The sequence below is a fragment of the Idiotropiscis lumnitzeri genome, chromosome 12, assembly GCF_059441095.1.
Source record: "Idiotropiscis lumnitzeri isolate Australia: NSW breed Sydney's pygmy pipehorse chromosome 12, RoL_Ilum_1.0, whole genome shotgun sequence".
Taxonomy (NCBI): Eukaryota; Metazoa; Chordata; class Actinopteri; order Syngnathiformes; family Syngnathidae; genus Idiotropiscis; species Idiotropiscis lumnitzeri.
In genome coordinates this window covers 19,927,022-19,950,182 of record NC_142402.1, presented here as the reverse complement: position 1 = coordinate 19,950,182, position 23,161 = coordinate 19,927,022, and the positions used below count along the sequence as shown (strand labels likewise).

Genomic DNA, 23,161 nt, shown 5'->3' with positions numbered 1-23,161 from the left:
TGTACTTTTTGGCTTCTATATCCGTCAATGGCAGTGAACGTTCTGTCACTGGAATGCTGAATAATAATTACAAAAATTTTAAAAAATAAAAATCACAAATCAAATTATATTGGCCCGTTTATTGAAAACCAGCTGCAATTATGTCACTGTTCAAAACTCTAACAACAAAAGTCATGAAGTCAAACAAAAAAAAAAAGTCTGTTTAAAAAAAAAAGTGCACAAAGACAAATATAAAATAGGGAGCACATAAAAAATCATAAATTAGCTTTTCATGCCATTCTTGTCATCATACAATCGTGAAACAGGAGCGCATTTGTTTGCATTTATTGTCCAAGAACAAAAAAAAAATGGAAATTAAAGTCTGCACAATTTTTTTTTGTTTTTTTGTCAAATTTAAGCTGGAGCTCATTTGAGTGTCACGCGACTACATTAGCTGCCCAAAGAACTTGACACCAGCAGAATTTGTTTCACCTTGAAAGAATGTGAAGGGCACAACTCAGCAGTCATCCAACTTTTATAAAGCAGACAATTAATGTCGAAATGAACGAAGAAGGAAGCGGCACAATGTTTCTCGTTCTGTGCGACTGACCCCAAACTTAAGGTTGGTGGCCAACTTTTTTTTTTTTTTAATTGGGTCCCACACGGAATAGAATTGTGCAACTTTAATTTCAAGACATTTAGACAGCCGTCAAAGTGTAAAGCTGCTTTTGTTTTTTTTTTTTAAACACATTGATGTACCCACTTGACTCGTATTGTGATATTGTTGTTTTTGGACTCAAATATTAAAAATCCATTTCCTCAAATAGTGGCTCCTGCTCTAATAAATCAATCGAGTGGAATAAATAAAGGCCACGCCTCAAACGCACAGCTCCTTCCTTCCTTCCTTCCGTCTGTCCTTCTGATCACCGCAATTAATAAAATTAAATAAACAAATGTCCAAGTCCGGACGCCTCACTCCATAACTCCTCCGAAAAATAACACGTAATGGCAATAGGCTGCTAGCAAACTTTATCATCTATACATTATTTTATTTTTATTAATGGGGGGGAAATGTATTTGGAAAAAAAATAGGAGACCAAAAAAACTAAACTAAATGGAGCTTTTTTAATAATAATAATGTTCAAAATGTCCACGTTTGTATTTTCTGATGAATTTAGTTTCAATTGAACCAAATTGTTCAATTTACAAACATTGAAGAGTATGAGAAACCGCTCATTGTGATTTGAGTCAGTGGCGTCTTAATATTTTCCAGAGGTCGCTGGTACTTTCTGCACTTGAGTAAAAAAAAAAAAATAAATTATTTAAATCCCCCTGGCCACTATATGAGGAAATAAATAATAATAAAATAAATAACGATTCGACTGGTGACTGTCGTCCTTGCGCTGCTGCTGAGCGGGGCAGCACAGTTCTCCGCCCCAAGTTGCCATGGAGACTCAGAGAACATGAGTAGCGGTTTACAGATTCTGCCCGGCAACAAGTGACCCAAAGTTCTTGCTATGCGTTATCATTGAGCAGGACAAAAATTGGATCGTCATTTTTGTATTGTTCCTTTTAGGAGAGAAACTGGAAGTTAAAAAACAAAAAGTTTTTTTAAAACGTATGTAGTTTACCCAATTTGTTTGCAGAGGTATAGTCCTCTACCGGGGAAATGAGTGCAGTCGGTACTGTGTGGTAGAAAAGAGCCGCTTTGGTGTTTTCCGTGGAGCTGCGAGCGTGACGGGAGGACCGGATTGATTGGCGGCTGACGTGGAGCCGGGAGGCGACGAAGGAGATTTAGGGCGGGCAGAAGTCGGCGAAGTAAGGATGCTGCAAGGCTTCTTCTGCGGAGATCCTCTGGACCGGGTTACATTTCAAAAGGTTCTGTGAGGGGGGAACAGCAAAGGTTTGTTGAGGTTGTTTAAATGTGCTCGCAAAAGGCCAAAGATTTCTTGAGATTTCTCTTGCTCTCTCTCTCTCTCTCTCTCTCTGTCTCTTATGCTTCTTGGGCAGAACGTGGCGTTCCGTTACCTGGAGTAGGTCTCGACCTGTGCTACTGAGTTTGGGCACCACGTTGACCAGCGAGGTGGTGGCTGGATACAAAGGATATGGCTGCAAAGACACGAAGGACGTCTTCAGCACCGCGCGACAAACACTTAAACGTTAAACGTGCGGCTACCTTGTAGTCGGGGAGCTTGGTCATCGTCTGCCACTGCTCTTCCGTCGGCGTGCCCAACAATGTGTCAGGCGGTTAAAGAAAACGGAACAAAAGACGTGGGTCAGGTAAACACATTTTGGCCTCTTGCAATTAAAAATCCAATTTGCAGCAGATCGGATGCCCTTAAAAGTGTAACCGAATGCTATGTCGAGAAAAAGATATCTGAAGATCCTTTTCAACTGGTCGTCCACGTCGTTCCCGGGAAACAAAGGCCTTCCAGCGTTAGCGAGCTCTGAAACCGAAGACCACATATGATATGTGTTCAATATTATGCCGAGACAAATGAGAATGCTCACTTTTGATTGGCGCAGTCACAGACGTATTCTCGAAACGATGTTTATTGCTGCGATTGTTGTTTCTGATATTGCGAACGGTAAAAAAATAAATAATAATAACTTTGTTTTCGACAGGTGGGTGATTGCGATGGTGTACCTAATGAAGAGTCCCATGAGGGTGAGGATTATACCTGCAAATATGCAGCCAGCAGACCACATGTCGATGGAGGTAGAGTAAAGTTTAGCACCAAACAGCACATCTGGGGGTCGGTACCACAATGTCACCACCTGCACACCAAAATGTGACCCATCATGCAAATTCAAATGAATTGTGAGCGGACTCTCTTATGCACTCAGCATCAAATCCAACGGTTAAACTTTGAATGATTTCAACGGGTCGTGAGCTAGTTAGCGATTAGCACGACGCGCGTCAGCTTACCTCGGCTGAGTAACACCTCACGGGAATGCCGAATGCTCGAGCGAGACCAAAGTCAGCCAGCTTCAACTCGCCGTTCTGTAAACACCAACGTGAATGCAAAGGAATGCTTCACGTTCTTCATGTGTGAGATCGCAGGTTCACTCACCCTGTTGATGAGGAGATTCTGCGGTTTGAGATCTCGGTGAAGAACATTGCGACTGTGACAGAAAGCAAGTCCTTTCAACAGCTGGAACATAAACGACTGCAGAGAAGAAGAAAGGCGTTGACGCAATGCCGACTTTTTGCCCTCAAGTATCGCAATTGGGGTAAATGTAAACACAAGTCCGAAATGGTTCTTGAAATGTACATGCAAGTGGACAATCCCCGCCCAAAAAAAGTTACATACAGGCATGAAATGAGAATTATGCACTTGGTCATGCCGTGTAAACGCCATCCTCAAATGTGATTTCTCACCTTCACTGTTTCAGGGTCTAAATCTCCATTGCAACTGTCAAAGTATTTCTTCAAATCCTGTGCGTTGAAAAAGGTAAACATGAGCTCGAGAGTGCACAAGGGCTCAGATGTGAGTTTGTCTCACCTGGTCACAATATTCAAAGACCAACGTTAGCTTCTTGTCACTGTGCAACACGTCGTGTAGCCTGTAAAGGACAGAATTACGATTTGAGAAGAATGTGCAAGTGCTGACGCAGAACTGAAATGCTGTCAAACAAATTAACAATAAGAAACAATGTGAAACTTTGGATCATTGGTAAAGTTGAGTTATAGAATAAAAGTCAATTTATTAGGAAGGCTTGACTAGGGGTGATTGGTTAGCACGTCCGCCTCACAGTTCAAAGGTGCAAGGTTCAATTTCGGCCTTCTTGTGTGGAGTTTGCATGATCTCCCCGTGCCTGGGTGGGTTTTCTCCGGGTACTCCGGTTTCCTCCCTCAGTCCAAAGACACGCATGGTAGAGTCAGGTTGATTGAATACTCTAAATTGTCCGTAGGTACGAGTGTGAGCGCGTATGTTTGTCTATGTGTGCCCTGCGATTGGCTGGCGACCAGTCCAGGGTCGCCCAAACACAGCTGGGATAGGCTCCGGCACAGCCACGACCCTTGAGAGGAGAAGCGGTACAGATAATGGATGGTTGGGTGTTTGAACAAATGTTTAACATTTGAAAGTTAGAATGACCATTGTGCATTTTAGATAATGATTACAAAAGCCTCCCCCGGCTAATTTTGATGGGTCTCTTCAGCATTCACACAAATCTAATTCTCAATGACACTCACTTGGAAATAATCGAAATGCACTGACCTCACTATGTTTTTATGCTTGAGCTCCTTCAGCAGGCAGATTTCTCTCAGGGCAGAGCTTGGCACGCCCTGCAGGGGGTGGAAAGCGGTTAGCATCGCTTTGCGAGAGACGAATATGCACAAATCCACGTTTTAATTCAAACACACACCTCGTCGTCATCGTCCAAACGGACTCGTTTCAGGGCCACTATTTCGTGGGTTTCTCTGTTTTTAGCCTTGAATACAGTCCCGTAGGTACCTGTGGAATGAGTTTAGATTAAAAAAAAACATTTAGCTCAAATTGAATGGGACTGCTGCGCTATGGACATGCTAGCTCATTAGATCATCTCCCCAAAGCTAACGAGATGTACACCGACACGTGTATTTATATATTATTCACGGACACGTTTACATCAACCTCTCGGTCACTAAATTTGCAACGAGAGCAAGCAAACGACGTAAAAAATAAAGCTAACGTCAGCTAACCTATAAGCTACAAATATGCTACGACGGCAAATCCGCGTTAGCTGATATAACAGCGACGGTATTTTAAAAATAATAACTTACCCTCGCCGATTTTTTCGAGTTTTTCATATTTCTGCATGTTCGCCCTGTTTTAGCCAGCTAAAAAGAAGGCAACGGAACAACCCAGTGACCAAGCCCCGAATTTCGTGGGGGGGTTGTTATGATTGCTAGCGTTAGCTTCACGCTAGCAACACTTGCCGCTTCGGAGCGAGCTTGTTGGCCCCTCTAAAGACCAAATCTTGTATTACAACGCTTGTAAAACCCAATCCTGTAGTAATAACACGATGCATAATTTTACCCCTAAGAAGATTAATTTGCCAACGATAAAAACAGTCAGCAACAATTTCATTAAAACATGTTTATTCACAAGTCATGTACAGTAAGCTTTGGATAGAGGTAAACTATTAAAAAAAATAATTAAAGACATTGTAGTAGTGTTTTTCATATCTGGTCCAGTTGGTCAACTTAAATTAAAAACGAGTCTTATATCATCATAACTCATTTGACTGGGCTAATGTAAAATTATCATCTATGGTAAACATTTTGAGCACGATTCATTTCTGCCCGTCAGCTCTTTGTCTTCGGATCAGGTCGCAATACAGTCCGCCTCGTCCCAGCAGTTCCCTGTGAGTTCCAGCCTTAAAAAAATGTTTTTACAAATTATAGTCAGACACCTTAAACATCTGCATAACTTACTTTTTCACCCAATAATGCTGAGGATGTTCTGCCTAACTCACTTCTACGATGCGCCCGTTGCTCATGACGCAGATGAGGTCAGCCGCCTGAATGGTGCTCAGGCGGTGGGCGATGATGAGCACAGTGCGCCCTCGGGCGGCCCGGTCCAGAGCCTCTTGCACCACCCGCTCGGACTCAGCATCCAAGGCACTGGTCGCCTCATCCAGCACCAGGATGCTCGGATTCTTAATGAGGGCCCGGGCGATGGCGATGCGCTGTTTCTGTCCTCCTGATAATGTCACACCACGTTCGCCTGGGATGTAAAGGGGACACATCATGAAAAACTTTCATGGCGCGTATACAGCGAACAGGGTCTCTGGAATGCTTGTGCAAAATTAAACAACCAGGTCAATCTTCTAACTGCCTTTTCTGAGCGAGCAGTTCTTTACATAATAGCAACCTACCACGTGACTACAAGCCGACATGTTAACAAAATCAGACAAATTATTAAACCGAGCACGGTGCTGTAGCCGTCTGGGAAACTTGTAATGAAGCGGTGAGCATTGGCTTGCTTGGCAGCCTCAAAGACTTGGCCGTCGGTGGCCTCGGGTTTCCCGAAGCGAATGTTCTCCATGATAGACGCTCCGAACAAAACAGGCTCCTGCGGAGGAGAACATGACACCGTTTAAATGAGATCCATTATGTGAGGTCATTGTAAAAATTGCCGACCGCCATTAAGTGGCCATGTACAAATACAAACTCGCTACAGGTCCTTATATAAGAAAATACAGTTGACTTTTTTTTTTTTTTTGGACAAAATTTGAACCAAACATGATTTTCACTTACTTGATTAATAAATCCAATAACTTGTCCCCTGAGCCAGCAGAGATCAAGGGTTCGGATGTCAAGTCCGTCCAACATTACTACGCCGCTCGTCGGGTCATAGAAACGCTCCAATAAGGACGCCACAGTCGACTTGCCTGCAAAAAAAAAAGACATTATGCACATTATTGCGCCCGGCTGTCAGATGACATCGTTCACGACGAACTTACCTCCTCCAGATTCCCCGACAATCGCGATTGTTTTGCTAGGCGGCAGCGTAAGGTTGAACTTGTCCAAAATTTGATGGCCTGGTCTTGTTGGATAGCTACAAATAGAAAAACACCCAAAATAAACACAGACGCTTGAATGGTTCGCGAAATGTCAAAATGAAAGCTCCAACCTGAATGAAATGTTGAGAAAATCAACTCTTCCCGTCAGAGAATGATACGGGATGCGTCCCCCGCCGGAAAGAGCGATGGAAGGCTTCAATGACAAATATTCAAAAACACGAGCGCCGGCGCTTGTTCCTCTCACCATCTGGAATGAATTTGTGAAAGCAATGAGAGCGATCCAAAGACAACTTGCATTTTACTACAACTGACTTACTTGTCCAAAAAGGATTGATATGCTGGCTAAGGACCTGAAAATTACGAAAAAAAAAAGTATTGTTTAAAATATCTACGATTTAAGGCATATTTCTCGGATGAGACGCATCTTTTACCTCTGCACCGTCTGAGAAGCAACCAAAAATGACATGAGGTCTCCGGGCGACATTTCATTGCTCGAAATGAGAGTTCCTCCAGCAAAAATTGTCCCGAGAACAATGCCTGTAATTGCAATGTTTCCAAAAAATAAAAAATAATCATAAATTGGCAACAAACTGCGAACATTTGTTTTAATTTATTGGTTCAAATGAAAAGACTCACAGTTTAGGGCAACGTTTGAAAGTCCCTGGAAGACAGCGATTCCAGTGCCAAGATTTTCATTCATTTCGCAAGACTTTTCAACCTCATACGCGTACAACCTGCGCGAGACGCGGTGGAAATGGAAGCACGTTGTTTGAAAACATACCACGAATTTGAGTACGCCAAATGAAACTTTTTTCACTTACTGTAGCTCCCGCTCCTCCATGGCAAAGGCTTTCACTGTCCGAACGTTCCCCAGAGCCTCATCTGCCACTCCAGTTGCTTTGGCAACCTTCATGGAAACAAATATTAGTTCATACTTGCGACACATTTCTCAACTGATTTCGATGAGACACATTCATGGCTAGAGTCACACGACAGGTGCAAGTGCCTAATTCCGCTTTGAAAAATTTAGTCAATCTGGGGTGAATCATTTCTTTTTTTTTTTTTTTATTTAATTTCATGCATTTTTTTTTATTTATGCCACAATGACGCGTGCCAAAAAATGTGCCATTTGAGAGCAATGGGCAAAAAAATTTGAATTGTGTGACTTGAACCATACATTGTTAATCCGGCCTGCCTAATCTCGTTGCACTCTTGAGTACAATGACAATAAAGGGATTTCTAATTCTAATTCTAAGGTGTGGGGAAAAAAAAGCCTTGCCTCACCTGCTCTTGAGCCAAACGAGAAAGTCTGCGGAGGAACGAACCGATGAGAGCCCCCACCCCTACCAGGCAGGGGAGCACCACCACGGTCAAGCCTGTGAGTTTTGGGGAGATGATGTAAAGCGACACAAAGCATCCCACTGTCTGTGTGATGCTCCGCAGACCCTGAAAGTGGCAGCAAAATCCCCAAATTTGAAATGCCAACAACAACTTCATATATGGCATTTCCTAATATAGTGGCCTCGGCTCTAATACGCACTGCGCTCCATTTAAATGGAAGGATCATCATCAAATGAAAAAAAAAAAAAACGTGGCGTGGTATCTCTGAAGCGGCAATTCATGTGGACGTTAAAGACGACAGGAAAAATCTACATACCGGTACATGTAGAAGCATAATAAACTTAAAATTTTTTTTTTAAATTAATTAAAACTTCTCGATTACTTCAGGTAACTGGACAGACACATTATGGCGAACGTTCAGGAAAGTGTAAGCAGAGCAATACTGCCACCTTGTGGCATCTTATTGGTAATGACTTTTTTTTTTTTTAAAATAAGTATTGAAATTTTATTTAAATCAAAGGTGGGCAATTCCACCTGTCAACACTTGTCCATCAGTACCCAACTTATGAGGTGCTAGTACTCTCCGCAGTCGAGTAATTAGAGCTCTGGCCACTATTTGACAAAACAAGATAACGTATGTGTTGTACCTGAGAGATGACCAACTTAAAGGAAGATTTGAACTCCTGAATATCAGCTGTTAAGCGATTCACCAGTTGTCCCGTTTTGTTAGCGTCAAAGAAAGCCACATCTTGCCTGAGGGACAAAAGGTACATCAACGACGGGACGGGTGGTTTATGTAGGAGGACAGTTCGGAAGAAACACCTCAGAAGGGATGCGAAAAGGGTTTTCCTCATGTCCGCCGCTACTCTTTCTCCAACCCTCGATAGCAAGATGATGTAGCCACTTGTCAACAAGCCCTGTTGTACATTTACAGTTATTTAAGCAATTACATCAGTGTCATAAAAGGATTGTTGCTTTCGAATGTGTACATACTTGGATGCCATACAGTACAAGCAATTTAAAAGCGGGTCCTCTTATCTCACCGACATAATTGCCAGTGTCTTCCCTCAGGTAGCGTGCCACGACATTCACCAGCTCCCCCAGCATGAGTGGGATTTGAATGTTTAAAATGGCCGCACCAAAAGCCAGCTGAACAGAACAGACATTAAGTTGATTTGAAGGCCATAAATGTTTCGCTAGATTTACACGCACTGGCTTACCACGACAGCACACGTTAGCGCAAGCAGCTGAGGCTTCACAAACTCCCACAGAATGTGCCATTTAAACTCTGGATTTTTGGTCACAGTCTCCACTGGGATGTTGTTGTTCACGTCTGCCTCGCAGTACGCTGTGTGGCAAAACAGTCGGCCGGAGACCGTAAGTGCCACCGGCGCCAGGATGAACCTCAGTGTCACGCCAGAGCGTTTGGATGAAAGCGTGGCTGACTGGCGCATAACTCTCTGAGCCACGCTCCACAAGCGACTGGGGACATTCCCATGTTGACGTGAGGCGCTGATTACATTGGATGCTGAAGATGAATGCAATCTGTAAAACAAAATGACATTTTTAAAACCTCTAAATTAATAAAGGCACAACAAATATCCATTTCCTATAGTAATTGTTCTATTAGTCCAATACTTCAGTATTATTTATTCTATTAGTAGTTAATAAACTAAACAATTATTACTAATTGCTTATTTTTACATTTTGGCCCTAATTGATCATATTTCCCATGAAGTGGCCGGGGAGAAATTGAATATTGGAAAATGTGATTTATTTCACTTCTATTTTCAATTATTTGATTTGAAAAGTTCAAATTTGCACCATAAATAATTATTTAAATCTTGTAACAATTACAATGGATAAAAACCTAACATTGGAAGTTTAAATGACCCGAACAAGCAACGTGCATACAAGCTTGTTATTCTACTAAGCAAAACTGGTTGAAGGAGCAACAAACATTAAGCTGTCATAAGCCACCATGTTCGCGGGTCACATTACCCTACCGTGAATATTTCCATAAACCAGCCGCTTTATTGCATTGCAGGTGTAGCGATAGTGACCGCAGGGGAGCAGCAAAGTTTACTAAACAATAATTCATCATTTTAACACATTTATTTATAAAAACAAACAAAAATTCATTTGTTATCTTGAGGTTACAAGCGCGCAGCCATATTGAAGTTTCCCAGAATGCACTTCTCAGGATAGGCAGAGGGTTTCTATTTTTAATTGTTTTAGAATTAGGTAATTCTTCATACAAACAACTATAGTACATTTTAAAATTAATTGACGTGTCTTTTAAATTGTTTCGGATTACTGAAACAACGTGACACGAAAATCGCACAACCGTTCGTAAAAAACTACAACCGTATACCGGAAGTAGTCACGGCCAAAACCTGTAGTGACGTTTGTTTGTGAAAGACAAAAACAGTGGGCACACACGTAAGGTATGTTGTATTTTTGGAAGAGGGCTACCCGAATTTAAAGACTGACAGACTCAAGTCGATTGAACCGTCTGGTGAACCGTAGCGTGCGGGTAGTTGCGACGCGAGTCACCGTTGTGGTTTGGCTGGACGGCGAGCAAAAAGGAGTTCGACACCAGTCGGATGGAAAGGAGCGAGTCTGGAAACAAACCGTGCACTCTGCGTGACCACGCTCGACTGGCTGAATCATTCCCACACTAGGCGACCACTTCACACTCGCCGCGGGGGCATTAGGATTGTCGTGTACGGTTGACGGATCTCAACAATAACTTAAACCGAGTACTCCTCTGGGGGATTTTGAGCGCTACGTCACAAGCGATCGTAAGTTGTCACGCTAATGTAGCTTGTAGCTAGCCTGACTTGGACCTCTCGAGTCGCTAGCTGCAGAATGTAGCCTCGCTTTTGAACGTCTCGGTGTGACTGACACAGTAGCTCCTTCTTTCGTGAGATGAACGACTGAGTGGAGAATGTGAAGCTCAACCATGGCCAACTTGGAAGCCTACCGGGAGTATCAGAGGATTGATGACCTGGAGGAGGACTCTCCACCCGGAGAGGAGGACTTGCTGGTTCATGTGCCCGAAGGCCTGAAAGGTAAAAAAACAACAACAACAACAAAAAAAAAAACTACCAAACCAAAGTAGCATACCAGATTTCCAAGTCCAACTCTGCACAGTTATGCTATTTTCTTATCCCCTTTAACATTTGTGTTGCAGATTCATGGCACCACATCAAGAACTTGGACAACTTCTTCACGAGAATATCCTTGTGGGTTTTGCTGTGACGTGTGTCATTGCACTGAGTTTTGGTGTGGTGACTTGTCAGTCAGTGGAAAAGGGCAGTGATAGCAGCCTGTGGAAGCTGCGTTTTGTTTTGCCTGAAGATTGTCCTGTGCTGTGGATTGTCCATGATGCACAGAAGCTTGTTACTGAGCAGCAAGGCCATTCTCGTCACACTTTTGCTCATTGACTGTCTCGTCACCGAAGCAGATATTTTATTTTCCAGAATTACAGTTTTGCTCCAAAATGGTTTTATTCCTGTATTTGTATATGTTCATTTTTAGCTTTTTTTTTTTTTTTTACTTAAAGTTGTACTTCTCATACAGATGTGCCATGTTTCCCTTAACCTGTTTGTCCACATCTATCATTTTCATCAAAAGAATGGCTTCGCCTGTATGATGCTGTCGGAGTTCTTTGAACTCGTGTAAGTATTTCACATCAGCTACCTGATGCTGATTTGATTGCTCGTGTTGTTATATGAGGTAACTAAACTTCAAAATACATCCTGTGGTGGATATAAAAAGTCTACACACATGACCTGTAACTTGTACAGCTCAACCACAGGCAGGACAAGTGCTGTTAGAAAATGGCAGGTTGGTTTTATGTTTACAGATAAAAAAAAAAATCCCAGGCTTTAACATGAACATGTTCAGATGGTGGAAATCAAGAGTTTCAATCGTTATTTTTTTTATTTTTCATAAACCGAACTAAAAATGGTTGTATTGTTGTCGACTTTTCCATCACCCACAGCTCTGGTCCCGTCCTCACATATTGTTTATTTTCCATTCCGGCTGTCTGAGATAACTTTTCTCTGCTCTGCCAGTGGGGGCATGTCTATTTTTAGGTCTTGTTGGGCTGTTTGTCTCAGCTCGCGTTAATACAGGCCATCATGAACTGATAACCATACAATGGCCCTGACTATTGCAACTCAACAATACATTGAATTCAAATTCTCAAATATATATTGGAGATATTTGGAATCTAAGTAATAGCACCTACATAAATTGGAAGGAGGACAAATTTGATGTGGATTCTTCCAAAAGAGCGCAGGTGGATGGAAGTCAAGTCTTGTGGTATTAAAGCTTTACCGTTCTTTTTTTTTTTTTGTGTCCGACAGTCAGTTTTTGTTTGTCGTCACGTTCACGACGTTCTTGGTCAACTGCGTGGAATATGACGTCCTGTTCGCCAACCGCGCTGTCAATCACACGGGGCCGGGCCACAACCCGTTGGATCGGAGCAAAGTCACCATCCCTGATGCCCTTCTGCCCAGCCAGCAGTGCACGCAGAGGTAGGCACTCGTTTCAAAAGAATTCTTGGAACATGACATCCATTGGCCATCATTTTTATGAATAATTATTCTCACTATGTTCTCCATTTTCTATTGTTGTAAAAACTTATTTTGCCCGTCATCGTCCCTTCGACGTTATTCATAAAATAATCATCCTCGTCCTTTGAAGGTGCTTCCGTCCTTGCCCAAAAAAAAAAAAAAAAGAAACGCGTCCGTGCATGACAAGACGCTAATAAAGGCAGTTTCCTAATTCATGAATATTATTTAGAGCTCATTCGCTGGCTAATTTCCTGTTCGCAATAATTTCCGTACTACAAAACACATCATAATAAAAATCACAATAGCAAAATTTAGCCATAAAAATGAATTTGTACTTAGATAAGGCACTTCAGATGAATTGCCACGAGTCTTTAAATGAGCTATTATCTATTTTCTAAACAATGGAAGCTGCTTTTTACCCCCTAAACAAAGTCGAACGCAACTCTATTGACAGAGCGTACCGGAACCTTACTCAGACTCTTTGTTGTCACGCAATTTGAATTCACAGATGAGCTCGGACTGTGGTCGCACTGTAGACAATTATTTATTGCACTTCATCCCTTTTGCTGAAATTAAACGTAACTCGTTTTGGCTCTCAATTGCTTCTTCACACAAATGTTTTTTGCCCATTTCAAATTTTGGGCCACATTGTGGTCATTAGAAACCACGCAGTTGTAGTTTTAAACTGATTCAGGCTATATCAATTTATAGTCGATAGAATAACTTCTTTTGTCAAACAAGTTTTATTTAAGATAAGATAAGAGACGCTATCATAAACACCAAGATGTCGTCCAGAGGGTCTTGTTTGTTGGACTGAGGCTGTTTTATGACTCGGGACAAGTTGTTCCCTTTATATTCGTACCTTGTGATTGCTTTTCCTGTTGCGACATTTCAGCGTTTGCTAACACTGCGAAGTTGTTGTGTTGCACGTTTAGTAATTGATCCGTGTCAGTGAGGTAAACGTGGTCAGCCGAGACGCCGGCATTTTGGCTAGCGCTGACTACCACATGAGACTTTGTTGGCAGGCTGTGAGGAACAAGCGCCGCCAAGCTTGTCATATTTTTTCCTCTGCGGTAGTCTTACCGGGGATCGTCTCGTTCCTTTTCTGATTTCCCAATGAAGTGGAGCAGCTTCCTTAAATTGCATAATTATAGATTTGTCCGGGTATCGGGATAAGATGTGTTGTTTTGCTCATCTTCTCAATGTGTTATTTTTCTCTCGCAAAACGCAGACGATAAAAGGATTTGTGAGGGCCACTGTCAAGAACTTTTCAAGTTATTTCAAGTCAAATCTGCAATAGTCGTAATTGAATGTTTTGTTGCTTGATTATGTCACTTTTTTATAATGTCATCATTTTGAAATCCGCCTGCTAGTTTTTGCTCGGATTTGTGAGTGAATTTTAACAGTAGGTTGTTCAAATTACTGGAGCAGGATGTTTTTAAAATACTGACTTTTTCTTTGAGGAATTAGATTTTTTCTTGTAATATTGGGAACATACTCTCAAAGCAACATGACATTTGATCAGGAAATACATTCCTCATCAAATTAGGATTTTAGTCTTATTCTACGATTTTATTTTTACACTGAGAAGTTATGGTTTTCACTTAATATTTCTGCTTTATTTTTGTAACGTTGTGTTTTTTTTGTCACTTTTTTTCTCACAAATTGGAGTTTTTGCTTGTGTTTATGGTTCTTATTTCTAACAACTCCCCCATAACTTTACGACTTGTTGGAAACCTCTAGCTAAGATTTTGGTTTCTCTCAATTATTATTTTTTTTTTTCTTGTTTGTGATTTTCATATCTCCCATGCTTCCATCAGCATCCAAGAGAACAGTTGGAACATATTCCTTCTCATCATGGCGGCCATTTTCTGGATCTATCGACTCATCAAGGTCATTTGCAACGTCTTGAGCTTCTGGGAAATCCGGCAGTTCTACATTAAAGCGCTGAAGATCAGAATGGTACACATCTCTGAGCATTGTCCTAAACATTCATGAGATTTTGAGACATTCATTCAGGATAATTTTCTTAATAACATGGTTGTGACACACATTTATCAAAATAAGCCAAGGTGCGAGAATGATCCTTCACTTAACACGTGTCCCACTCCCTCATTGTCCCAGGATGAACTATGCAACTTCACATGGCAGGAAGTCCAGGATCGTCTAATCAGCCTGCAGCGAGAGCAGCAAATGTGCATCCACAAGAAAGAGCTGACAGAACTGGACATCTATCACCGCATCCTGCGCTTCAAGAACTACATGGTGGCCATGATCAACAAATCGCTGCTTCCCGTGCGACTGCAGCTCCCCCTAGTGGGCGATGTGGTCTTCCTCACGCAGGGCTTGAAGTATAACTTTGAGCTCATCCTCTTCTGGGGCCCCGGCTCGCTATTCCAGAATAAGTGGAACCTGCACCCCAAGTACAAGCGCAGCGGCAATCGGCTGGAACTGGCGCAGCAGCTGAGCCGGGTCATCCTGCTGATGGGCGTGGCCAATCTGCTGCTCTGTCCCTTTATTCTGGTGTGGCAGGTGCTCTACGCGTTCTTCAGCTACACAGAAATCATCCGCAGGGAGCCCGGGAGTCTTGGCGCGCGGCGCTGGTCCCTCTACGGCCGGCTGTACCTGCGCCACTTCAACGAGCTCAACCACGAGCTGCACGGACGCTTGGGCCGAGGCTACAAGCCCACGTCCAAATATATGAACTCCTTCACGTCGCCGTTGCTCACCGTGCTGGCTAAAAACGTCGCCTTCTTCTCGGGCTCGGTGTTGGCCGTGCTCATCGCGCTGACTGTCTACGACGAAGACGTCTTGACGGTGCAACACATTCTGACTGGCATCACAGTCCTCGGGGTGGTGATCACCATCACCAGGTGGGTTGTTGAATCCTCGTCGCCAATTTCTGTGCATCCACGTTAGTAAACATGAACGACATGAACATGTCCGACACAAGGTCCTTCATCCCGGACGAACATATGGTGTGGTGCCCGGAACAGCTGCTGCAGTGCATGCTGGCCCACATCCACTATATGCCGGACCACTGGAGGGGCGACGCCAACAAGAGTGAAACGCGTGACGAGGTGGCACAGCTGTTCCAGTACAAAGCGGTGAGTCGAGGAAACATGGCTCAATGTTCTTAACTAATGAATTGAAATTGTCCGATATATTGTTCAACGATTGGGTGGCGATGTGCATTTTATTGTGCATCGGACTGGTCGTATTCAGATAAAAGCAACCGAATCCATAAGAAAATGATTGCATGTCTTTGCGTAATGCATATTGAGCTTGCCGTTATCGCTCAATATTTATTTTCGATATAAGCCACGCATTTCCAGAACTTTTTTTAAGCACGTTTTCTGCCGTTCTTCAGGTGTTCATCCTGGAGGAGCTGCTCAGCCCCATCATCACGCCCTTCATTCTCATCTTCCTGCTGAGGAACAAGTCTCTGGAGATCATCGACTTTTTCAGGAACTTCACGGTGGAGGTGATTGGCGTGGGAGACGTTTGCTCCTTTGCACAGATGGACATCAGACGTCACGGGAATCCCACTGTAAGCGCCGCTCAAGCAGCACAAGCATACCAAAAACAAAATGAAACATTTTTTTCCCGTCCTGATTATTGGATTGGATTATCCTGCGGTGTTGATTTGTTTTTGTTTTTTTGTCCTTCCGGAGTTATTTTTACTTTTTGTATGGCAAAATATCACAAGACTTTCACCACAAATGACAAGGAGTAGAGCAGATAAGCAAACAAGCAACAGAGCTTCTTTGAATGATTTCTTCAGTCAATTTCATTTTGCATCAGTCTGGTTGCGCTGTGGCACCATGCTGCCCCTCACAGGTCAGTCTTGATATTACAGCAGGCCTCCACAGTTTTGTTGATGGAAATATGATTCAGTGTGAGGCGTGCTCTGTTATTTTGAGGGCACCACCCATTTGAAGTGCAGTGCGTACACATGATTTATTTTCCCTGCCTTTCACATTTGAAAAAAAAAAAAAAAATTCTATACGCGCACACGTAGTTACGAATGACCGATTTCAACGCGTGTGATATTTCGCAGTGGATGTCCGAAGGCCAGACGGAGGCGTCCGTGTACCAGCAGGCCGAGAACGGCAAGACGGAGTTGTCGCTCATGCACTTCACCATCAAGAATCCGCACTGGCAGCCACCGCTGGACAGCTCGGTGTTCATCAGCCACCTGAAGGACAAGGTGCAACACGACGCGCAAGGTGGTCCATCCACGCAGCTCCTGCTCTCTGAGGCTCCTCTCTGCACATCGCTACAGTCCAACGAGTCTGCTACCGGGGTAAAAAAAAAAATAAATCATTTCCAATTATTATTAATGAACTCACCGCATTACAGTTTTTTTTTCCTTCTTCCTAGCCTGATAATCTGCTGGCCAGCGTCCTCGCGCACCCCGTTCTCACCGCGTCAGGACTGCAAGGCAGAGATCACCGCTTTATCCCGCCGAACACGACAGCGTCAGCCGCCGCCAGCGTCCTGGCCTCTTTGTCCACCTCGCAGCTGCCGCACACTGGCCGGGGCCGCGCGCAACGCCACCAAGCTTCTTCCATGCAGCAAGAGAGCACCATGTACCACAGTGATCGCACCGTTATGGACAGGTACCGAACAGACCTATCAAATAATTATTTTCATGAAGTTTAGTTAAAGCGGGATTAGTAGGATTTCAAATAAAGAACGTGAACGTAGTAAACAAGCCGTTCTTAATGATGATGAGTGTTATTGTTCCCCTTTTTTTTTTTGTCTCGTGAGATGTCCAATTACACGTTTTGAACTTTTGTTGTTTTGTTAAATAATCCGGCCGAAAGAAAGTGTAGTCTGCGAGACTGTCACGTGCGCACGGCAAATGATTGACAGCACTCTGCACTCACGCCTTCTATTTTTTTCAAGGCATGGTGTGTGTTAGCATAATTAACTAAATAAAAGGCATAGTACGTGTCCAGAGGTAATGAGAGACTGTTTTAATTTTTATGACAAAATGTCCAAACTTCCCATCAAAGTTATGACTCACAAAGGATAAAACATTACACGACTGAACACTTAATGTCCCGCTGCTATGTAACCGTGGCGATAGAGTGACACATTTTGCTCTCAGAGAATTTGGGATAACTAGGAAATAAACACTCAAAGTTCCTGCTAATCTGCACACGATTTTTTTGTTGGTCTAATTTCTCACTGAATGAGGACAGGCACTTCAATGATTTAGATTATAATTGACAAGCAATTAAAAACTAAATGTTCCGTGTGTTGTCTTTTGAATAGCATGTCATTCAGCGACAGCCGCTTACGGAGCAATACGCTGCACTCGGAGTTCGCCTCAGCAGAGATGAGCCTTCACGCTATCTACATGCACGAGGTCTTTTTTAATTTTTTTTTTCTCTCTCTCTGCTGCCACACACTCCCACTCACGTCCACCACGCCACTCACGCGCCTTTTATCGTCGCCAATCTGTCTCTTCAGCTCCACCAGCAGACCTCGCATCCGCCGAGAAGTTCAGGCCACTGGCATAGCGCGGTGCCAATGACGGAGCTGCACGCCAATTCTGGTAACTTGAGCGCCACTCAACGCGTTCGACTGCAAATGAGAACAAGAATGAAGGAACTGAAAGGAAAATGTTGGTTGAACTTTGGGAAATGGTGCCACTTCTGGGATGTTTTCAGAATATTAATACCGAAGGTGAAAACATTTGGTGAGTTAATTCGCAATCCAAATTGTCAGGTTTCCTGTCCCATGTCGGTTCTACGCCGTCTTTGGTCACGCCGGTGCACCTTGGTGGCTGGCGAGAAGAAGAGGAAGAGGAGGAGGAGGAAGGTGAAGAAGAGCTAAATAGTGGCGCCACTCTGAGACAGGACACCAGGACTTGTTGAAGTGCCTTATGACATAAGGTGTGTGCTCTATTTTTAACGATGCAGCTTAGTGCTAAGTACATAAAAGATTTGCTCCTAATTTGTTAAAAGTTTTGAATGTGGTGCGCCGATGAGAAGGACCTCAATTACAAAGTTAATTACGAGAGAGATATTAAGAACTACCTTGAGGATAACTGTCTTAATTAAGTCGCGTTTATGTTAGCCTCTCAGTGTTGGCTGTTTTTATACTTTCAGATGGCAGCTTCTTAGCAGAGCTCGTCTGCGACGCGAGAGCTTGTTTTAAGCTTCTTAGAACTCGTTTTTGTAATGGTGGTGCGTTAAAACAATTGCAGATACTGTGCTAAATTGATGAATGGACTCCATTTTGATGAATCTTGTGATGTTTACATCGATCTCCGCGTGTCACACAGCTATGACGCGGGTTGATCTGATTCACAGGCTGGATCGGAAATGATCACGTCACATGTAAACAGATGAGCAGAAATCTTCACTCCAAATGATTTCAATCAGAATGACAAAAAAGTCTCTATGGAAACCTGGCTGGTTTTGCAGTGAAACATACATAAAAAAAAAAGAAAATCATGACTAATGATGTCATTAAGTAAATTAAAAAGCATGACTGATGGTAAAGTATGAAAAAGAATGACAGGCCTTAGTCAACAAAAACATGATTATGCTCAAGAAAAACAAAAAAGTCGCCCTACGAGAAAAGAAAAAAAAATGGATTAAAAAAGTAAACAAACACGGCAGATGATCACAACAAATGAACCAAAATAAAAAGTAAGCATAAATGTGGCTGATAGTAGTAAGCAAGACAATGTGGTTGACTTTACTGGACAAAAAAAGACAAATGATTGCGAAAAAAGAAAAAAAAAACACTGCAGGAAGTAGACAAAAAGATGGCAGAACAGCAGGAACCTATTTGATGCTCACATTTCCTAGTTCCCTCAAATGCATCACAAGTCCAGATTTATGAAGCCAGTTGGAGCATATCTAGTCACGTCGCCTTGTTGTCCTTTTGCCGTCTGAAAACATTCAAATAGTTGCGCACTTTTCCCTGTCTTTCTCCTTCTAGTGTTTACATGAAACTTTTCACCAATGAACATCGTGGCCTTAGAGGATCTTCAGCGCGGACCTTTAAATCCATCCTTTTGACATGAGGACATCACCTGAAGTAACCACAAACTTCATCTTCTGCACAGACATCAGGGAAGCATACCTGTTTTTCTTTTGTTCGGATGAACCATGCGCGTGTGTGTGCGTGTGTGTGTGTGTGTGCACGTGCAAACAACGTGGTGTATTCACAATACCACTCATGGAAAAACGCCAAAGGCTCCACATGCACAATTTAACTGTTTGTGGTGCACATCCCAAGCATCTAGTCTAGTGTTTTGCCGCATAATCGCTGCATGAGAGTATCGCAGCGATTAGATCCTTGCAATGTGTAAATACTTGAAGAGTCCGCTTTGTTACTCTGACACCGAAAAGACGTGCATATAAATAAGATAGCACGCGTCAGTGCTAGAAGAGGATGTAGCTGAAGGACTTGACCGATGACTTTACATGGAGCATTTTCTTGCTGCTTCTGTGTTGGGCTCTCACACTCGCAGATTTTCTTCAGTATTATCAACTCTTTTGTATGATGTTTATTTAGTAACATTTAAGACGGACAAAATGGGGCCTGAAATCCACTAGAGGAAGTGAAGGTTTTACGTGCTGTATTCCACCTGTGGGAGTGTCCTAGGAAGACAACTCAAGTTGTGGTCACTTTCTGGTTGTATTCCACGAGGGTTGCCCTGTTAAGTGAGCACTGTGCTCTTATCCATGCGTCTCGAGGTATTTTTTGTGGTCCTAATTAGGGTGAGCCGGAGCGCACGTGGCTGGTCGTCAGCCAATCACAGGACTCATGTAGACAAACAAGCGTTCACGTTCAGGCTCATAACTATGGACAATTGGAAGTCTTCAATGACCCTAACGTGCGTGCTTTTGGAATATGGAGGAAGCTGAAGCTGGAGCACGAGAAGGAGAACATGCAAAGTCCTCACAGGGAGCCCCAGGATTTGAACCGTCGATCACAGAGCAGTGAGGCGTGTGTGCGTAACCACGAAAGTATCGTCCCAAATTTATCGGGAGGAAAATATTTTTAACGCATTAGAGTTGCTTTTACATAACTTGTTGATGCAAAAGCAGTCGCAATTTTCTAGAGAAAATGTTTTTGGTTTTTTTTTAATTATGAGCATTGCTCCTTTTGACTTTCATCAAGGCATTTTTAAGTGATATTGTATTTTAATCAAGTTCTTTCAAAGAACTACAGAAAACATGCATGCTTTATAGACTTGACATATTCTTTGTGTACATCATTTACTACTCATGGATTCTTATTCATTTTTATGGAAAATTCCCCTGAATTTAGTCACTTTTATCTTTGTCTTTATGATCAACAATTTTTGCCTCAATTGGCCTTTTCATGAAACAAAGGCACTCAGTTTATGACTATATATATATATATATATATATATATATATATATATATATATATATATATATATATATATACACCTCTGTTATGCAACAGAAGCATATTATTTATTTACCTAATTTTTATTTAATTTTTTTGTTTTCAATTTCTGTCTGTCAAATTGTTTGACTAATGACTTAACATCATGTTAGAGTAGTTTAACCTTTGGGATAATATATATATATATATAAACACACATATCAGACATGTGTAGCATATGTAGGCTACACACGATTGCATTATGGCTTTTTGAACATCCAACTCTTATCACTAATGCGAAATATGCTAGTTGGCCTCTTCATTTATGTATGCGTGTATGGACAAATGCTTCACGATGCTACCGTCATTTCAGCATTTTGCACTGATATATATATTTACATATAATAAGCAGCGTTTTAAGTGTACATAACATGTACGTACGGAACGTGCAACAGCTCAGAAAGGGACCTGAGCCACGTCCTCGATGTTTGTATATAACGACTCATTTTATACCGGACAGATTGACGAGGTCGCTGTTTGCTTGATTGTTTTTTTTTTTGGGGTGCGCGCGTGTGTGTTGCGTCTTACAAATTCACCTTGTAATAGACACTGGAGTTGAACTTTTTTTTTTCTTTTTTTTTTTTATTGCAGTCACACCTCACTGCTGGTGTTCCTCCTTTTTATTTGAAGCAGTGCCTTAGCATTAAGGACTCAAACTCTCTCTCTGGTCATATAGGATTGACATCACTCATGCTAAATATTCTTTATACAGTGTTGTGCTCTTAGTAAGTCACTGTAAAATACGACATTTGCTCGGAAAGTGGCCGCAATTAAGGCGAGTAATTGCTTCACTCCAATGAAAGCCGTGCCGCGATTGGCCAATTTGTCAACCGGTGCATCATCCAATTAAAAAAAATCGGCACCAAAAAATGACTTTCTCAAATCAACACTGTCCCCGCGTTGGTCGTCATGTGTAGCATCCACTTCTGGTCCCTAAAATAACCCCCATTGCTCAAGTCATCGAAATAAACTCCGCCCTCAAACAGATGCCAAGTCCCAATTAGTCAATGGGTTCTTGATCCACTTAAGACACTAAAGTGTCCCCTCAAATAAACACTGTGCCCCAATTAGTCGGCTGGGTGTATCATCCACTTGTGTAAATAAATGCCACGGCCACTTTTTGTGTAAATATTGTTGCTTAGAATAAACGTGGCTTTAAAGAAGAACTGCAAAGGGACTGACAACATATATATTTAATTTATTTATGCTGTCTGAATTGGCACTGTCCTGTCATCGACTGGCATCTCCGTCATCACCGCGGACAACCTCACAACACGCCAGTCAAGTATAGCAAAAGACTGGGACAAGGTGCTATATGTTTTCATGCTGAACTGAGTTATGCAGCACTTTGTGTACTTTCAACAGCAGCTGACTAATGCAAGTCGCCAAAAGAACTTTTTTTCAACACAGGATCACAATACATGTTGTCTGTGTTTGGCAGGTAAATCTTATTTAATCATTTTTTTTTCTTTTGGGTGCGTGTGTGTTATTGATTCTGTGATGTCTGTTTAAAATAAAACATTTCCATGGTTGTGATTGAAATCTGGTGTGATGTCTTCTTCTATTGCGGCACGAAGGCTCTTAAACGACTGACTGTTATCTGGAATTTCATAATATATTAAATGTTATCTTACGGAACCACTTGTGAAGCAATAAAAAAAATTAAGCCCCAAAAAAAATATTCATAGTCAAGCAAATCGTCAATGTCTTGTGAAGAACACTTTCTTTTTTTTTTTAACATTGTGATTTTTTTTTCATGTTACAGACAAAACTGCCCATACGTGTTTTTCACAGGACAGTGACAAAATACAGTATGTCCTGTTCAATTTCTACCTTCATAGGAATACCTACAAGATAGCATTAACTCAAAAATATACATGAAAAAAATTCATATATTAATGATTAAAATATATGATGAATCCCATTTTTATGATGATTTCTGATTCGGTTTTTTTGACAGCCAAATTCTAATAATTTCAGTCGCAATAATTATTATTTTTTTCAATAAAAAATGGATGCATATTTCATTGGACATAAATTACAATTATCTCAATATATTTCTTATTTATTATACTGATAAATAATCAACATAATGAAAAAACATTTGTTTTTTTTCCTTGAATGTTATATTTTCATGTTCATGTTTAGATAAAAACATCACAAAGATCACTCTTGTCATTCGTTCCAGCCATCTACTGCCATCTACTGTTCATTGTTTGCAATGTCATGTCATAATTGCAGGATGTTTTTATCCTCCAATTATATAAAAATGTGAAGGAGAAAAAATGCTGTACTGT

At 41.9% G+C, this 23,161-nt stretch overlaps 3 protein-coding genes across 6 annotated transcripts; 1 reads left to right on the top strand and 2 right to left on the bottom strand.

Annotated features, from left to right (window-relative positions):
- Window positions 1–99: 99 nt before the first annotated feature.
- cdk5 (cyclin dependent kinase 5) lies at window positions 100–4,923 on the bottom strand. The gene is made up of 12 exons (XM_088311321.1): window positions 4,748–4,923; window positions 4,351–4,439; window positions 4,203–4,270; window positions 3,486–3,546; window positions 3,362–3,418; window positions 3,054–3,149; window positions 2,909–2,983; window positions 2,661–2,757; window positions 2,357–2,426; window positions 2,156–2,216; window positions 2,008–2,088; window positions 100–1,860 (listed from the first exon to the last, which is right to left on the bottom strand). Exons 1-12 carry the CDS (start codon window positions 4,782–4,784, stop codon window positions 1,774–1,776), a joined length of 879 nt encoding a protein of 292 aa, XP_088167447.1. The 5' UTR covers window positions 4,785–4,923; the 3' UTR covers window positions 100–1,773.
- Window positions 4,924–5,048: 125 nt separating this feature from the next.
- On the bottom strand, window positions 5,049–10,015 carry abcb8 (ATP binding cassette subfamily B member 8). The gene is made up of 16 exons (XM_088310962.1): window positions 9,840–10,015; window positions 9,054–9,378; window positions 8,827–8,982; window positions 8,656–8,750; window positions 8,481–8,586; window positions 7,777–7,938; window positions 7,314–7,399; window positions 7,129–7,226; window positions 6,924–7,029; window positions 6,809–6,842; window positions 6,603–6,739; window positions 6,433–6,527; window positions 6,227–6,360; window positions 5,894–6,041; window positions 5,443–5,693; window positions 5,049–5,343 (listed from the first exon to the last, which is right to left on the bottom strand). Exons 1-16 carry the CDS (start codon window positions 9,935–9,937, stop codon window positions 5,260–5,262), a joined length of 2,115 nt encoding a protein of 704 aa, XP_088167088.1. The 5' UTR covers window positions 9,938–10,015; the 3' UTR covers window positions 5,049–5,259.
- A 244-nt stretch (window positions 10,016–10,259) lies between these two features.
- atg9b (autophagy related 9B) lies at window positions 10,260–22,406 on the top strand. Of its 4 annotated transcripts, none has more exons than XM_088311384.1 (15): window positions 10,260–10,637; window positions 10,765–10,907; window positions 11,030–11,075; window positions 11,454–11,516; window positions 12,210–12,380; window positions 14,240–14,381; window positions 14,544–15,292; window positions 15,373–15,526; window positions 15,790–15,969; window positions 16,480–16,725; window positions 16,803–17,041; window positions 17,703–17,796; window positions 17,901–17,985; window positions 18,159–18,325; window positions 19,383–22,406. In XM_088311384.1, the coding sequence occupies exons 2-14, from the start codon at window positions 10,799–10,801 to the stop codon at window positions 18,305–18,307; spliced, it is 2,427 nt and encodes an 808-aa protein (XP_088167510.1). In that variant the 5' UTR covers window positions 10,260–10,637; window positions 10,765–10,798; the 3' UTR covers window positions 18,308–18,325; window positions 19,383–22,406. The 4 variants fall into 4 exon arrangements, with proteins under 4 accessions (XP_088167510.1, XP_088167509.1, XP_088167508.1 ...); XM_088311383.1 differs by having other exon boundaries at window positions 10,749–10,907; XM_088311382.1 differs by having other exon boundaries at window positions 10,746–10,907.
- The last annotated feature ends 755 nt before the right edge of the window (window positions 22,407–23,161 follow it).

Bases quoted from the DNA above. Each gene is read 5' to 3' on its own strand.
- cdk5 (XM_088311321.1), bottom strand. From the start codon at position 4,784: ATGCAGAAATATGAAAAACTCGAAAAAATCGGCGAGG. The intron at 3,419-3,485 runs GTGAGACAAACT...TTCAACGCACAG, and splicing joins TCTTTGAATATTGTGACCAG to GATTTGAAGAAATACTTTGA. The intron at 1,861-2,007 runs GTAACGGAACGC...CCCCCCTCACAG, and splicing joins CAGGTCGAGACCTACTCCAG to AACCTTTTGAAATGTAACCC.
- atg9b (XM_088311384.1), top strand. From the start codon at position 10,799: ATGGCCAACTTGGAAGCCTACCGGGAGTATCAGAGGATTGATGACCTG. The intron at 11,076-11,453 runs ATCCTTGTGGGT...GTTTGTCCACAT, and splicing joins GACAACTTCTTCACGAGAAT to CTATCATTTTCATCAAAAGA. The intron at 15,527-15,789 runs GTGAGTCGAGGA...GCCGTTCTTCAG, and splicing joins AGCTGTTCCAGTACAAAGCG to GTGTTCATCCTGGAGGAGCT.
- abcb8 (XM_088310962.1), bottom strand. From the start codon at position 9,937: ATGATGAATTATTGTTTAGTAAACTTTGCTGCTCCCCTGCGGTCACTA. The intron at 7,939-8,480 runs GTACAACACATA...TGCCACTTTCAG, and splicing joins TTAAGTTGGTCATCTCTCAG to GGTCTGCGGAGCATCACACA. The intron at 5,344-5,442 runs GTGAGTTAGGCA...CATTTTTTTAAG, and splicing joins GCAACGGGCGCATCGTAGAA to GCTGGAACTCACAGGGAACT.